At 39.3% G+C, this 16,843-nt stretch overlaps 3 protein-coding genes across 4 annotated transcripts in view; 2 read left to right on the top strand and 1 right to left on the bottom strand.

Annotated features, from left to right (window-relative positions):
- nxn (nucleoredoxin) overlaps positions 1–9,256 on the top strand; it is a 58,544-nt gene extending 49,288 nt beyond the window's left edge. Inside the window, exons 5-8 of the mRNA XM_043259175.1 lie at positions 165–271; positions 1,802–1,981; positions 2,116–2,240; positions 8,205–9,256. Of these exons, the coding sequence (XP_043115110.1) occupies positions 165–271; positions 1,802–1,981; positions 2,116–2,240; positions 8,205–8,387 (595 nt within the window). The 3' untranslated portion in view covers positions 8,388–9,256. The remainder of the gene's footprint in view (positions 1–164; positions 272–1,801; positions 1,982–2,115; positions 2,241–8,204) is intronic.
- Positions 9,257–9,954: 698 nt separating this feature from the next.
- mrm3a (mitochondrial rRNA methyltransferase 3a) lies at positions 9,955–12,935 on the bottom strand. Its single transcript, XM_043259174.1, has 4 exons — positions 12,528–12,935; positions 11,343–11,587; positions 11,090–11,257; positions 9,955–10,481 (listed from the first exon to the last, which is right to left on the bottom strand). The coding sequence occupies exons 1-4, from the start codon at positions 12,902–12,904 to the stop codon at positions 9,991–9,993; spliced, it is 1,281 nt and encodes a 426-aa protein (XP_043115109.1). The 5' UTR covers positions 12,905–12,935; the 3' UTR covers positions 9,955–9,990.
- Positions 12,936–13,869: 934 nt separating this feature from the next.
- On the top strand, positions 13,870–16,823 carry glod4 (glyoxalase domain containing 4). 2 transcript variants are annotated; one of them, XM_043258257.1, is made up of 9 exons: positions 13,870–14,033; positions 14,196–14,245; positions 14,347–14,467; positions 14,713–14,857; positions 14,956–15,092; positions 16,039–16,125; positions 16,203–16,316; positions 16,396–16,482; positions 16,577–16,823. In XM_043258257.1, the coding sequence occupies exons 1-9, from the start codon at positions 13,944–13,946 to the stop codon at positions 16,640–16,642; spliced, it is 897 nt and encodes a 298-aa protein (XP_043114192.1). In that variant the 5' UTR covers positions 13,870–13,943; the 3' UTR covers positions 16,643–16,823. The 2 variants fall into 2 exon arrangements, with proteins under 2 accessions (XP_043114192.1, XP_043114193.1); XM_043258258.1 differs by having other exon boundaries at positions 13,936–14,076.
- Positions 16,824–16,843: the final 20 nt, after the last annotated feature.

Genomic DNA, 16,843 nt, shown 5'->3' with positions numbered 1-16,843 from the left:
TATCAACTGATATCAAACTATTTAAATGTCTAATATTGGCTGTTAACTAAACTTTGCATTCATAAAAGCGCATATATCTTCGTTACTCGTTTCCAATAATTGTTGGATTGTTTTAAAGTCGGAGGACACTTTAAACACTCATTTTTTTGTGTTTTGTGATGCAGGTCAGAGGAGTCATTTACGCAGTATTTTAGCGAGATGCCGTGGTTGGCGGTGCCGTACACAGACGAGGCCAGGCGCTCACGACTCAACAGACTCTATGGAATCCAAGGTATGTCTGTGGACTTTCGCTCTGGCTCAGGTGGAAGTGCGTTTGTTTGATGTAACAGCGTGTGGTTGGATGTCACGTTGGCCATCGCTGGATACAGCTGACCCTGCCAGGAACTGCAAACTGAGCTGCAGGACCTCAGGAATGTGGGCGGCTAATCAAGTTTACTTTACTATTACCGTTCCCCACCTCTCGCTCTAATTCTGAAAACACAAAAGAAGCATTCAATGTCAATGGTGTCCAAAACAACACTGGACCAACATCGGTTTTCACTGAATGGGGAAAAAAAACACATGATAAATACATTCTTCATAATATCGTCTTCTTTTTTTGTGCGTTTGAATGACATGAGGGCTAATACGGGATGACAGAATTTGAATCTTTAATATAAATATTTATGTCGTTATTAGCTGTGATAGTGTGCAAAACGGAGATTGAAAAAATAAATTGTTTTGGGCCCGAAAACTCTGGACGAGGTACCGTACGACCCCTTTAACGGTCAAAAAAGTCTCTTTGGTTTTGCTTTCGTCTCCTTTGGGAGTGGATGCATTGAGAGGGAAAGTACTGGCTTCATGCCTATCCGCTCTGGAATGTGTGGAATTCATCTTGGATGAGTTGATACTGACTCCCCCGTTCCTCCACCTCCAGCCTGAAGTCGCTGTACGAGTCTGATAAGGCCACTAATACTGCAGTCAGATTTCTATCTTAAAGAGGATTTGAGAGAGGACGGCCGTACAGAGAGATCGGTGTGACCACAGACCGTCTGACTGTGCCTTTGTGTGCTGGTGTTGTGCTTGGGGTGTGGAGGACCTTTGTGTAGCTTAAAGCAGTTCGGCTCAACTTACTGTGCCATTAAACGGTATAGGAAGGCATGTTAAAAAAAAGTCATAAAAAGAATGGTTATTTAAAGGGTCGGTTCACCCCAAAAGGAAGATTCTGTTTTTAATTACTCACCCTTGTGTCTTTCCAAACCCGTAATAGCTTCTTCGGAGCATAAATAAAGATGTTTTTTATGAACTCAGAGAGCTGTCTGACTCTCCGTAGACAGCAACACAACTGAAATGATCCAGGTCCAGAAACATATCAGTAAAGCAGTAAATCAGTGGCTCAACTTCAGTTTTGTGACGCTACGAGAATACTACTACTACTACTACATTACGAGCTACTAATGTCACATTTATTTAATAAAAAAATACTATAAAAACAGTAACTGTGTGAAATATTATTACACTTTTAAATAGTCCCTTTTGGTCAATTTCATGTGTCTTTACAGAATAATATAATTTAGATATTTTAAATGGCAATGTATACATAAATATATTATTATTAATATATTGCGATAGATTAGATTTAACATTGTAGTCTTGAATCCTATAATTACACTAAATTACAGCCAATTAAAATAAATTGTTTAATAAATGTGGGGCGTAGAGTAGTTGTTTTGCTTGTGGCGTTATTGAATCATATCTTGACGTTAAATAAGTATAAGGAATATTGAAGAATGCAGCCTTTTTGTCGTTTAACCTTTTCCAGGTATCCCCACACTGATTTTACTGGACACAGAGGGTCACATGATCACGCGACAGGGGCGGGTGGAGATTCTCAATGACCCCGACTGTAGACTTTTCCCATGGCACCCTCGTCCCGTGCTGGAGCTCAGCGAATCCAACGCCGTGCAGCTGCACGAAGGGCCCTGCCTGGTTCTGTTCGTAGGTGAGACGAAGCTGCGTTTGAGAGCATTGCGGAGGAGCACACAAAGCCTACTGACCCTTCACTTGCCTTTTGTAACTGCTGTGCTGATTCGTCATCTTCCTCCCTCACCTCACTGTTTTTAACCTCTCATTTAGATGCTGAGGAAGAGGGCGAGCTGGAGCCGGCCAAGGAGCTCATCCAGCCGATCGCAGAGAAGATCATGGCCAAATACAAGGCAAAGGAGGAGGAGACACCACTGCTCTTTTTTGTCGCTGGAGAGGTATGTTTATCCATTTTTGTGTGCAATCAAATAATTGGGCGAAGATGAAAGTCTGCCATTTATTTAGTTAGCTTTTGGTAAGTTCAGATCTTTCCTTGAATCAGTTTCAGTCTGAATGATTCGTTCATGAATCAAACCGAGTCTGCAGTTCACTGGATGTGAAATTTTATCAGTGAATAAAAACGTACATTTAAGTCTAGGCTTGTGCAGTTTATATTGAAATATTAGAAAAGTGCAAATTGCGCTGTTACTTTGGCAAAGTCTTTCAATAAGTGTGATTTTTAATTCTTCAACATTTTATAAAAACGTCGGTTTTATGTTAGTAAAGAATAGCTTGTGTGTGTGCGACTGCTTCTTGGATTTTGTGTTATGTTTTTGCTTATTTTTAATATAGCAAACATTATCATTAATGTAAACATTATCAATCCAAGGCACTAGCAGCTGCTGCCAACATAAGAATAATAATAATTATGCACGTTGGCCACATTGATTTCAGTTTTGAAATAAAATCAAATATAATTTACAATTATTTTACACGATCGTATTGCAAACACATTTCTCTTCAGTATCATGCTACCATATTTAGGCCTGTCAAATAAATCTAACATTTCCATTTAGAAGACTTAGAACATACTGTATAATATATACTGTATAGACTACTTTTCCAATAAAATGTATGGTGCATTTGCATCATTTCCTTCATCGTTGAAGCTTAAAAATGGCTAAAAATGCCATACATGCTTGCAATAAAATGAAAACGAGTAAATAATGACAGATTTTCCATTGTTTGGATGAACTAGTTCTTCGAGGCTTTATTGAGAGAGATTTTGAAAATGTTTTTTTCTTCTCTGCCACAACAATCAGAGTGTTTGCTTGCTGTTACACACAAGTGTGATGTGCCATCTGTTTCTGTATATTTGTGTAAAACAATCCTTCGGGAGGGCGGCCTGCAATCACCAACATGTACATGCAGTAAATAAAAAGAGCTGCAGTTGAATGGCAAGCACATGTAGCACAAGCCTCACTCCCAGAGGGTGCCAAAACAGCTGTGCCCTTCTCTCCATTCCTCTCCCCCTCCCTTGATTTTTTTTTTTTTTTTTTTTTTTCATTTCCCTGATCACCTCTTCGTCTTTCAAGCCTGCATTCCAAAAGGGGGGAAAGCCAACATTTTCATAACTCTTATCTCCTGTTTACTCTTTGTGACCTTTACGGAAGTCGTGTAGAGAGTGACAGCGGCTGTAATCAATAGACGATTAGCAACCTGTTTTTTTTCCTTTTCCCTTCTCACTTTAACTTTCTTACCACTGTTCTGTCTTTCTGTCTGTCTGTGTCTGTGTCTGTGTCTGTGTGTGTCTGTGTGTCTGTGTGTCTGTGTGTCTGTGTGTCTGTGTGTGTGTGTGTGTGTGTGTGTGTGTGTGTGTGTGTGTGTGTGTGGCACACCCTGAAATGGCCACGGTTTGAGCTTCAGGCATTCCCCACATGTTCTTAAGCTGTTGATGTTTAAACCCGCTCTACACTACACATTTACCAATATATGATATTTTAACCCCTCAAAGCGCCGGTGTAGTTCCTTACTCTACTATTTTTGTGTTTTCTGGTTTGTTTTTTGTTTGTACGGGTTTTTGTTTTATTTTTGCATGCATTTTGTTTGGTATTTTGTTTAATTTTTTTGTTTTGATTCGCTGCGTTGTGTTTTGTTTTTGGATGCATTTTGTCTTGCTTTGTGGTGTTATGTCGTTTTTGTTCGCATTGGTTTGTTTTGCTGTGTTTTGTTAGCTTGAGTTCTGTTTTTATGTTTGATTTGCTGTTTTGTGTTGTTTTTTTGTTTTGTTTTTGGTGTCTTATGTTTTTTTGTTGTTGTTTTATGTAGTTTTTGTTTTTTGCTTTGTTTTGCTGTGTTGTCCAAAACACTGCTGTGTTGACAGGAATTTGTCACTATATTAATATATTTAATATATAATATATAAATATTTTTAAAACAGTCTTTATTTAATAATTTTTCTTCATTCGTTGCATAACATATCGTTTCACATTTTAACATAGTCCAGGAATCAACTGCAAATCAGCATCAAAGATGAACTTAATGTGTACAGGCCAGTTCCGTCCAATCAGAGCAGATCGTGTGGAGTGAAGAAATTTAGGAAAATGAGATACAGAGCTGGAGGCTATTAGAAAGTACCATTTCTTTTCAGAGGTTAAAAAAATGCTGTTTTCCTGAACTCTGAATACTTCATTCATTTAATTGAATGGTTATTTAGAAGAAAAGTGGGTGGAATTAATTCATAAGCAAACTAAATCAAGTATGTTGTATGTAATGAATGATACTTAATTATATATATATATATATATATATATATATATATATATATATATATATATATATATATATATATATGTACACTAACATTCAAAAGTTTGGGGTCAGTAAGATTTAAATAATTATTTTATTGAGCAAGGTTGAATAAAACTAATCAAATCACATGTTCCGTTCAACTCTCTATAAATCAGTTTACCCTTTGTGGTTTCCTTAAAAATATTAAACAAGCAGCATCTATTTTCAAAACTGTTAACAGTATGAAATGTTTCTTGAGCAGCAAATCAGCATATAAGAATGATTTCTGAAGGATCGTGTGACACTGAAGACTGGATGCTGAAAATCAGCTTTGCATCACAGGAATAAATTACATATCAAAATATATTAAAATAGAATACAGGTATGTTAAATATTATTGAAATGATTGAAATTTGTACTATATTTCCAGTCAAGTAAATTCAGCAATTTGTAAGCGAAGATTCTTTCAAAAACAACAGCAACATACTTTTAAACAGTAGTTTAACATTTTTCACATTTTTTATTTTCGTATTTCATTTAGATTTATGTGTGGGTTTAACCTAGCTTGGTTTAAACCAGAACATTTCTTTTAAAGGATTTTCCACCATGTTTTTTTTTTATAAACCAACATACCTCAGATGCTGTCGATTAGACTATAATTCCCGTTTTACTGAGAATAATCCTGTAATCAGCGACACAATACGCGATCAGCTTGGCAACGAGACGCATTCTTTCACCGATGGCTTTTATTTATTTCCAGTGCGCAGCTATTTGAACCTAATGTCCGGTGCGGCGCACGGCTAGAACGCTGTCGGGTTCAGATCAGAGCTCTCAGATAACCAATCGGCACGGGCCGTTCGTAGCGAGCCGGCCAATCAGACGGCCATATCTCTCTGCTTGCATGAGCAGATGGCTAATGCTTATGGAATGCTACAGGCCCCCACAATAGGCAGAATAAACTTCACGTTGTAATTTGGTAAACACGCTGGCCCTTATCACGCTAGCAGCTGGAGGCAGCCACAGGCTGACCCTTTGTCTCCGCACGGAGAGCCGAGCGCTGGAGGCGGCGAGGGACTGTGTGTGTGCGCCAGAGGGCCGCCGGGGTTGAAGAACGGTTTACACAAGGTTAGCTGCTCCACAAAAGAAGATGCATGGCTTACCACAGACAGGCAGACAGCCCGAGAGATGTAATCTTTTCATATCTAAAAGCCTGGAAGGGTTACACTGACAGGCTCCGTTTCTCTCTATATTCGCTTCTGCTGACGGACGGCCCTCGCCGATCTTTATCCGTCCGCTATCTTCACGAGAGAGCATTTAGCACAGATCCCAGAAACGGGCTTTTCGCGTTGCAATGCACGTCGCATTTGGACAGCCATTGCAGTTAATCCGGACACGACGGACAGGGGAATGCATCTGGAACGTGGAAAAGGAAGTGATTATGGGTAAAACCGCCAGCGACCCCCATGTGATCCACTTTTCCTGCGCCATAAAGCAGGACATCTGTAGTCATCTAAGGTTGATTTTCCCCACCCTTCGTATAGCATTTTTTTTAGTAATGTTAGACTTGAAATTTCGCATAGCCGCTTAGTTTTTTCTAAACGCTTGCTTCCACCTCTTGGTAGATTTGTTTGAAGTCGAGGTCACAAACTTTCTGTTGCCCTGCATGTCCTTTTTAGGTAGCAAAAAACGGCACAGCGACTCTTTTACAGGCCCAAGATCTGATCGTGCGGTTTAATCCATGCACTGCTGTGGAACAGCTCATAGTTTCACTGAGAGCCAGTCAAGAGATGAAATAAACCAACCCAAATCTCTTTGAAACTGTTGCACTGCCCTCTTGTGGTTAAAAATGCAACCGTGCCTTGCGTTATAATGCCTCCCTCCTGAAATTACTGTGCTCTTTTTTTCGAGACACACTCATTTTGATGACTTTACGGAGGGAAGAACAATCGGTTTGAATCAGAGAAGCGAGAGACGGCCTATTGCTAAGAGAAAGATGCTGGTCATGTTTGGTGGAGAAAGTAGGCACATTCAGCTTTGTGAAGCTTTACATGACATGAAATATAAGTAATATATTGTAGAATAGACAATAGATTAATAGGCAACATATCATTTGTTGAAACAATTTTTAAGCAAGATATAATTACTTTAAAAAAGAAGTTTGCATTTGTTTTGTTTTACGTTTTGTATAACGTTTTAAAAGGTCAGGCTTTTGTGGCTCATATAGTGAGAACATGAAGCTGAAAAATATATTACCCTCATTTTATTCAGAGGCTCAAACTGAGCAAAGTTTAGTGCAGCTTCTGATATTTATATAGCTAATAGGTAAAGTTACATTTTGATAGTTGTGATTTTTAATAATATATAAATCTATTTAAGCATCAGATTCATAGTGGGGAGCAAAACATAATGATTCAAACCAGTGATGATTGAGAGATAAAGAAATAAATGTTTCATTTATCGTATTTGATGCTCACATTACAATATAAACATAAGACGTGCATAATCACAGAAACTCTGCGTTTCAGTCAAGAAAGTATTCATCTCGAAATATTAACACGAAATGTATTTTTATGTTTGAAAAAAAAAAAAAAAAGGTCATGTGAATCACTACCTGAAAGCGAGCGGACGTTTTAAGACTGAATAATGTTACAAATGTTTAAACTGAGAGATCGTACAATTTTATTTGTGGTTGACCTTGACATATATTTCATTAAACGATGTGCCAGATATTCTCTACAAACACAAAATATGTCTTCCACCCTCGAAGCCATGCTGTTGTAATAGCTGCAGTACGGGGTTTATATTGTCCTGCTGAAATAAAAAAGACTTCCTTGAAATGGGAATAATTCATAGCCTTCCAAAATATTCAAGCTGCGCATATCGTATGCGCCCCCATACCATCAGAGATGCTGACCTTTGAACTGAACGCCGATGACACGCTGGAAAGTCTCTCTCCTCTTAAACCCGGACACTTCTGAAAGCCTCTCTAAGACACCCCTTTTAAAAGCATGAACAAAAGCATTCTTGCAAAAACATAAACATCAAATTCACCGTTTAATCCACATAGGATACGTTCAGTTAGTTTATATGTGTTTGTGGGGCAGCGAAGTCAGGAGCAGTGCTTTTATACATGCATCTTAATCATTTATGGAGCCTTAGCGTGTTATGATCAAACCCGCATCTCAAAGAAAGACTGCAGAAGAGATTTGGAAAATAAAATCCCTCCTCCTTCCCTTGTTACCCCGCGAACACACATTTAGGGCCCCCCATGTGGAATAATGGGATTTTTATTCCACACTCACCCAGTGCGATTCATCTCTCTGAAGTTTCCTGGGGTTGTAGTGCCTCAAAAGCAAGCAGGTGGGTGACGCGGTGTTTTTGTACCCCCTCCTGGCCGTCCCCTGCAGCAGCAGAGACCTGCTCTCTGTGGGGAGTGAGAGGAGCTCTCGACTCTGCTGCGGAGAGGCCAGAAAGAGACTCCCCCCGTCTGTGGCGTCACGCCGCTTTTGAGAGAGCGGGAGCTTTACACCGCACTCGGTGCCGTCTACGCAGCGGTTATTTCCAGTTCCAGTCGTTTTCGCCCTTCGCAGACAATAATAATCGCTTCAGCTGATGTTTTCCTCTCCCGGCAGGATGATATGAGCGATTCCCTGCGGGACTACACCAACCTTCCTGAAGCCGCGCCGCTCCTCACCATCCTGGACATGTCAGCCCGCGCCAAATACGTCAAAGACGTGGAGGAAATCACACCAGCCGTGGTAGAACAGTTTGTTAGTGACTTTCTGGCCGAGAAGCTCAAACCGGAGCCCATTTGAAGTCCTCGAACCTCCCCGCACCCTTTTACCCGAACCTCCATCTGACCCTTGACCTCCAGGCGTGCTCTCTCTCTCTCTCTCCCCCTCTCTCTCTCCTCTCCCTGTCAGACTGTTTCAACAGAAGCGTACTTTGTATTGACATTTTACTTCTTTTAATACGTACCCCTCCATCTCGAAGCGGCCGCCTCCTCCTGTGGTGCCTTGCATTTACTACAGCGCTGATGGTAAAATGCAGATTTTTTTACGTTGATTGTCTTTTGCCGTTACATTTAGAGATCAGATCGACCCCCCCCCCCGCAGCTGCAAGTGAACACAATTCGCTTTTATTGAGATTTTTATCAAGCGTTTCCTTCTATCCTTGGATATTGTTTCAAGAATCGAGAGCTTAGAATAAATATAGCTTGGTAGATGTATTATTATTTGTATTTTTCCACAGACACTGCACATTTCACGTGGCCATATGTCCTGTACGGCTGTGATTCTCTACTTTATGGGTGCTGATGAACATGCATACACGAACAAGCCGATGTTGATATCCTTGTATAGAAGGCGCTGTCTGTTCTTTGTGTAGCTGCCGCTGTTTATTTTTAATGCAGTTGTCTGTAGTCGATACTTTAAAGGTCTTCGCCCACCTTCTTGTTGATATTTGATGTTGTCGAATGACTGATCCGTTCCCATCTCAAACATGACATTTAAGTGGATTTTCTGTGAAGGTCCCCTGTATTAAAGCGGTCTATGTTTTTTTTCGAAGGCACAATAAACAGCATTTAATTGCAAGCTTCCTTATGAAATGTAGCCAATTAAAGCACAGTTTGTCTGTCCTTGGTTGTGTTTGAAATGTCATAGCCATTAAAACTCACTGTTTAAAATGTCTCTGTTCTCTCTAGACTTAGGACTGGGTTTGCGCATTAAGCAGACTGTCTGATGATAATTTCGGATTATTTGGTCGACCTTTTAAATTTACCAGATCATGCGATATACACTGAAAATATCCCACAAAGCAATGTACTTCCTTCAGTCTTTCATTTCCACTTACATTATAGGCCCACACACACACACACACAGTTTCTATTTTTCATACTGTACATGATCTTGATGTGTAGTGTTAATTTAAGCGTTCAGTGTTTTGTTTTTAATTCGTTTACACCAAATGATGATGTTAATAATGGCCACGATCATCAGTATCAACCATAATTTCAGAAAATCTGGAATTCTTGCCAGAATAACCATATGCCACTCGCTTAATTAAACATGCAATGCAATGAGGTCATGCCACGGTTCCCTCGGAAAAAAGAAATTTGCTGAAAATGCACTTACTCTTAGGCCATCCAGGAAGAGAGTAAGTAGGACTTCTAATATTAAAAGCAAACAGTCAAAACCTGTTCGTATTTAAAAACTAACGCAAAAGTAAAGTAACATTTTTTTAGGGAGTAACGCAATATTGTACCTTCCCCCCAACACTGCTGACGGCACCCATTCACTGCAGTAACGTACTGCTACATCTCTTTAAATCCGTTCAGCTCAAGAAACAAACTTTTCAAACACAGTCAAAGGTCACAATGCTAAATAAAGTGAAAGATCTTTAATGCTTTAAGGAAAACACTCATTTAGAGATTTTAGATCTTGTTTTTCGCCGTGTTTTGTCCGACAACTGCAGAAGCTGCCGTCTGCCTTCAAACAGCAGTACACTAGCAGCCATGGCAGAGTTCAGGCTCTCCACTCCCGGGGCTACGGGCACAAAGAGCCTCCTGCCCTCCGTCTCCACAGCCAGTCGCAGAGCCTCCGGACTCAGGCCGTGCGAGTCTCCGCCGATCACCAGCGCCGTGCTCCTCTGAGCCCAGCTCTCACAGTACACCCGAGGCTTCAGACCTGCCAGCGAAAGCTCATCGTCGGACTCTTCGTCACTGGAATCGTCTGAAAAACCTTCTTCTGTTTGTCCTGGAGCTTGTGTGCCGTCATCTGCTACGTGGACCACCACGTCCTCTGGTAAGTGCTCAGAAATTTCATCCCAGTCTAAATTAGAAAAGACCGGAAGGCGGAAGTGAGCTCCCATTGCTGCTCGGAGAACTTTGGGCCCCCAGGCGTTCACACAACCTAAAAAAAAAAAAAAAAAAAAAACCCACATTATTTTCATGTATTCAAGTCATATTTGATCCAAGAGATATTTTTACAATTTCTTAAAAAGTTGAAAATGCGTCAATGCTATTAAAATAATTTTTTTTTTTTTTTTTTTTGCAAGATATAACCATTTAAAATAGATAACCGTTTAATTACCTGGATATCTGTGGTGACTTTACACATTTTATAATGCAGATTTTGCGCTATATTTGTTTCGAAATACATTTGTAAAATACATTTAGCCCCTTTCGCTTACAATATTGAATTTAAAAGTACTTTTTAATTTTTTTATACATTTTTTTGGTCAACATATGCACAAACAAACACAATATCAACACACACACAAATAAAAATATATACCTTGTCTCTAATTAAATCTTTTTGTTTTGATTATTATTAATTCTCATATTATGTTAATTTACCAATATATTTAATTATTGCATTACAAATGATTGAGAAGTTCTTCATTAAATACTAAGTTATGGCTTTTAAAAAAAGGCGGCAGTGTTTTATGAGTTCTTAAGGTTATGCGTTACGTCTCCCTCTTCAACAAAGACATGTTTCTATATAACTGTATAACACACCTTTGGACAGGAGAACACGCTCACAGCCAGCGGCAGCAGCACAGCGTAAAACAGTCCCCAGGGTCCCCGCGTCACGTATATTGTCGCATAACAGAAACAAAGGAACTGACTGAAGACGCATTTCTTTTGGAAACTCCAGGCGGGAGGCATCCGGTTTTGAGAATATAGCTGTGATTTGAGGGAAACGATGCGATTAGAGGTGTGTCATGAACATTAAACGTGAACTAGGTTCATAAAGGAGCCGTAAACGCACCTATAACACCCTGAGGAGCGACCAGGTCAGACCAGGTCTTCATGTCTTCATACCTGACCTTGATGAGCTTGGCCTGCTGTAGTTTATCCAGAGGAAGCTCGTGCAGTCGTTCCACCGCACTGAAGAAGAGCGTCTGAAGAGACACCCCGGCAGACAGAGCGTCACAGATCAGACGCCTGCCCTCCAGCAGCACCTTACCCTCCTTATCCTGAAGCGCTCTGGACCGGGCGACACTGGCCACCTTCCTGAGGGCAGAGGGGCAGAGCTCGCAAAACTACACCGTGCAACTTTTCCTTTGATGAAAATAACAACTTGTGTGCAAAACAATCCACCTCACAAACCGTGACTTTACTTTATCCTAATACACTCTGATGAACCTATAAAGAGGAGTCATATTTTAGACCTGTCAGGACTCGCATAATTCAAAACAGTGACCCTTGAGGCAATCACCATTTGTGGAAAAAAAAAAGATTATAACAAGATGTGTCCTTGATGTTTTGACTGCACAAAAAAAAAAAGAATAATACATATGTCTTTTAATTATTATTATTATTAACTCCTCAACAATACATGTATGCTGTCGTAATAGGGAAACTTAATAATAATAAACTTTTCTATTATTCTGCATATGAAAAAATTAATTAAAAATTATAATTTTTTTATATATATATATAATATATATATATATATATATATATATATATATATATATATATATATATATATACACACACACACCTTTATTTTTGCCAAAGGTTAGAGCTTCTTGTTTAATTTATTATTAATAATATTTATTATTATTTTAGTAAAAGAAAGCTTTAAATTTGGTCCGATAGATCACTTGTACATATGGATACAGTCATGTTAAACACTTCCAAAACTCTAGCAACAGAGATGGAAATACAATTTAAATATACGAATTGTGTTTAAATTGCATTTTAGAATAGAAAAGGGTCCCGTTGTTATAAAACTTACTGAAGCACACAGTTCCCAAGAGCATCCTTATATGCTTCAGCATTAACATTTGCGCTCATGTAAAAACTGAAGCAGTCAGACTTACAGTCCATTACGGTACAGGTGCTCCTCTATTAAATACACGGAAATTATAATTAAAATAATTATTAAAGTTCAACTAATGCACTGAGGCTGCTGATATATCTGTGTGATCGTTTGATCTGTACTCACGCGAGCCTGTCGTCTCCGGGGGGGGCTTTCTCGAAGCGGAGCCCAGCGAGTTTGTCCCTCATCAGTGAAGACTCTTCTGTGTCTTCAGAGACATGTCCGCTCCACTGCCGGCTGCCAGCTCTCTCTGAGACCTTCTCTCCGTGTCTGTCCTTCTGTGCGAACAGCTTCCGGTTCATTTTATCAGCTGCTTCGTTGGACCTAATTAATCTCTCTCGTTCACCATCAGGGTACAGGACCGCCACTGGTCTCCGCCGGAGGCCTCGGACATATCGCCTCGCACTGACCGAGATCCGGTGGTTATTATGCCCTCTGAGTAATAAACTACGTTCCCCGAAAACAACGAATCCTCGACTCACGTTATACACGAGCGCCGCCATGTTTCTTCGCCGCCCATCGCCTGCGTCACGGGGAATGAACGACGGATGTCCGATTCGTGAATCGTTCTTTTGAGTCGGATCTTTTTCGAGAGGTTTTTTTTTTTTTTTGCATCACTCACGAGTCGAGTCTCTCATCGACTAACGTTAAGTAGTACGCACAAACAACATTGATATAAAGTATGCATATACTTGTTGCTTACTATAGTGAATCATACATTTGATCACGTTTGATTCGTTATGAGCCCGGTGAACCGAGTAAACTGAGTATAAGAGCGATAGAAACAGAGTGAAGAGAATGCACTTATACAGGGAAAAAAAAAACAGGCCACAATTTTGCTTGTCCAATTTTATTTTGTAAGTAACTTTTCTTTTTGTGCAGAGGTGTTTTTGTATTATTTGACCCCATAAAAGATTAGAAATATTTTAGAAATATTAATTTATACACATTTCATATAGGCCTACACAAGTTACATAATTTGATTTATACAAGTAGGCTACATGGAAACTATCCGAAATTCTGTTCATCCGAAAGCAACGAAAATTGTATTTCTTCATTCATCTGTGTCTTAGACGAATTTATTACTCTGTTGTTTAGCCTGGCTGGTTGCATATAAGTTTCTCTTCCTTTGCTTTGTTTTGTCTCTGTATGTAATTCTGTACAACATGCTGTTTAGTATTTAAAAAGAACCGTTCGGTATTCGAATCGACTCTTTGGAATGAACTCTTCATTGGAACCGATTCGCTTGGTTGACTCAGTGCCTCATCACACGAATGGACTGTACCATGTAAGAATTCACCGAAAACTGTGTTATTAAGATTCAAACTAACATGTTGTGACGTTGTTATGCATTACAGCATATTAAATATATAAATACGCAATATGCCCTCGTATGTAACGGCGCTGTGGATGCGCGAGGAAATCAAAGCTAATTATGATGGTTTAGTCCACGGGCTGTAGACAGCAGAGCAGTCGATCTCGAGGTGTGTGTATTGACACAGAGTGTGTGATCAGCCCGGTCGCAGTAGACTTTCAGAAGTGATGGCGCTAAGAAGAGCACTGCATTTTGTTTTTAAAGTAGGAGACAGGACCAAAACAGCCACTTTTTACAGAGATGTCTTGGGAATGAAGGTAGAAGAGCTGATCTTTTTTTATAAAACTCTAGCTCTATTATGTAAGTGATACGGTGGGAACTTTGCCTCCTAATATTATTGATAAGCCAGTTAATTAACAAACAGAGTTTGGCTCAAAACCTACCTTTTATAATCAATAATAATTTACTGTGATCTGCAGATTCTGCGTCATGAAGAATTTGTGGAGGGCTGCAAAGCAACCTGCAACGGGTTAGTCCTGCTTTTTTATTATTTGACTAAAGCTTAGTTACCTGCATAAACTGTATCGGATTCTAAATATTAGCTCACGCGCGTAACTTGCTTGTTTTCAGTCCATATGATGGGAAATGGAGTAAAACCATGGTGGGCTTCGGCCCAGAAGATGACCACTTCGTTGCAGAGCTGACCTATAACTATGGAGTGGGTGAATACCGCCTTGGCAATGACTTTCTGGTAATTGACATTGATATTAAACATTTAGGGCGCGTAAAGTAGGACATAAACATGCGAAACCATAACATGTCGGATTCTACAAGACGTCAATGTACAAGAACTCTTTCAGCTCTGCCTTGAATTGTTATAACACGTTCAATCACTTGTGTTTTTTTGCAATAAAATACAGCAGAAGAATTTTCGAAAGCATTTTTAGTGTTTCCTTTTACCTGGGGTCCTATCTAAATAAAGCTCTTGGATGTCAGGGCCTCACTCTGCAGTCCAGTCAGGCTGTGAGAAACGCTAAGAAGCTGAACTGGCCTCTCACGCAAGTCGAAGAGTCTCTCTACGTGACTGAAGCTCCGGGAGGATACCGCTTCTACCTCATAGACGAGGAACAGCCGAGCTGTGGTGGGTGTTATAATAGGGATGTGAGAGCTTCCTTTGTGAGATATGGAAGTAAATGTATACCTGTGTACTGACTCCTAACTGATCGTTTCTGCTAACAGATCCTGTCCAGAAAGTCTCCCTGGCGGTGTCTGATCTGCAGCGGTCTGTTCATTATTGGTCTGCTCTGCTGGGAATGAAGGTTATTGAGAAAAACGAGGACAAAAAGTTTGCCTTGATGGGATTCTCAGACAATCAGGTTTGGCTGAAAATAATACATTTGTTATATGTTTGGCGGTGGGTAATTTATTAGGGCTGGACCTAATGAGTTTGGTTATCCTCTTTTTATAAAACTTATATCAGGTCCTTACTGAACAAAAATGTATTTATACAAATGTGTATATAGATTACTGTATATTAGTGCTATCGAATGAAATCATGATTAATCTCATCCAAAAAAAATAGTATATGCGTGTGTACTGTGTATATTTATTATTCATATATAAATGCACATACATTTAAAATATTTACTTGTATTTTATATTATTTATATCATATATAAATATAATTCGTATATAGATATAACAGTATCTTATATTCTTATATATTTTATATATCTTATATATGTGCATGTCTGTATTTATATATACATAAGAAATATAAATCGTATAACATAAGCTTTATTTTGGATGTGATTAATAGTTTGACAGCACTAATACATGTAAATATTTGAACAATATATATATATATATATATATATATATATATATATATATATATATATATATATATAATTTATTATTATTTTATTTTTGGAAGAAATATTTTATTCAGCAAGAATATGTTAATTTGATAAAGTGACAGTAAAGACAAAATATTCTTGTTCTATTGAACTTTCTATTAATCAAAGGATGCAAAATATTAAGAGGTTTTCAGCATTGATAATAATAAGAAATGATTTCTGAAGGATCATGTGACACTGAAGGCTGGAGACGTTATGCTGAAATTCAGCTTTGATCACAGGAATGATGTGCATTTTATGATACCATTTAAAATAGAAATTAGTTGTTTTACATGAAGGATGATATTGTTTTTACTGTATTTCCATCAAATAAATGCAGCCTTGGCGAGCACGAGATCTTACCAACCCCAAGCTTCTGAGCGGTAGTTTATGTGTTGTTTTAATAGGTTATGGTCTTTTGTAGTTTAAGCTGGAGTTACAGGACATCGGAGGCGCCGTGGATCATGGGACGGCTTTCGGAAGGATGGCGTTCGCTTGCCCTCGGGACCAGGTCAGATGTTTCAACATCGACCAACAATATCCGTTCTGCCTGGTGCCGTTTTAAAGAAAATACCCTTTGCCTTGCAGTTACCAGACGTGGAAGCGCTAATGAAAAAAGAAAAGCAGAAAATCCTCACCCCTCTCGTGAGTCTGGACACACCTGGAAAAGCCACGGTGGAAGTCGTCATTCTTGCAGATCCTGTGAGTCTTCATTGTTTAACGCTGCTTGGATTGAACGCTGAATGTTCTTCTCGGCTGAGTCTGATTCTGCTTAATGCAGGATGGCCATGAGATCTGCTTCGTGGGCGATGAGGCGTTCAGGCAGCTTTCTGCTGTGGACCCAAAGGGCAGTCAATTACTGGATGAGGTAATCAGTCTCAGCACATTATACAGTACAAAGTCAATCCTGTCATCCACTTCCAAACCGCGTTCATGTGTTTTCCGTTCGCTTGCTTTCGCAGGCCATGGCTGCAGATAAGAGCGACGAGTGGTTTTCCAAACACAACAAGCAGAAGGCTTCGGCTTGAAAAGACCCGGCATGTTCAATCAACCGCATTTTGGTTATTACGCATGAAAGTCGAGCATCTCTCAACTTTTAGACGTGGCGAAAAATATGTATATTTGTGTAATTATAAAAATTAAATCTTCACGATTGTGTTTTTTTTTTATGTAAATGGGTTTGATAAATAAAGGGGAAGTGTAATGTTATGGATATTCAGTGGCTGTTT

The sequence above is a fragment of the Puntigrus tetrazona genome, chromosome 15, assembly GCF_018831695.1.
Source record: "Puntigrus tetrazona isolate hp1 chromosome 15, ASM1883169v1, whole genome shotgun sequence".
Taxonomy (NCBI): domain Eukaryota; kingdom Metazoa; phylum Chordata; class Actinopteri; order Cypriniformes; family Cyprinidae; genus Puntigrus; species Puntigrus tetrazona.
The sequence above is the reverse complement of the archived record's forward strand: the minus strand, read 5'-3'. Positions and strand labels throughout refer to the sequence as shown.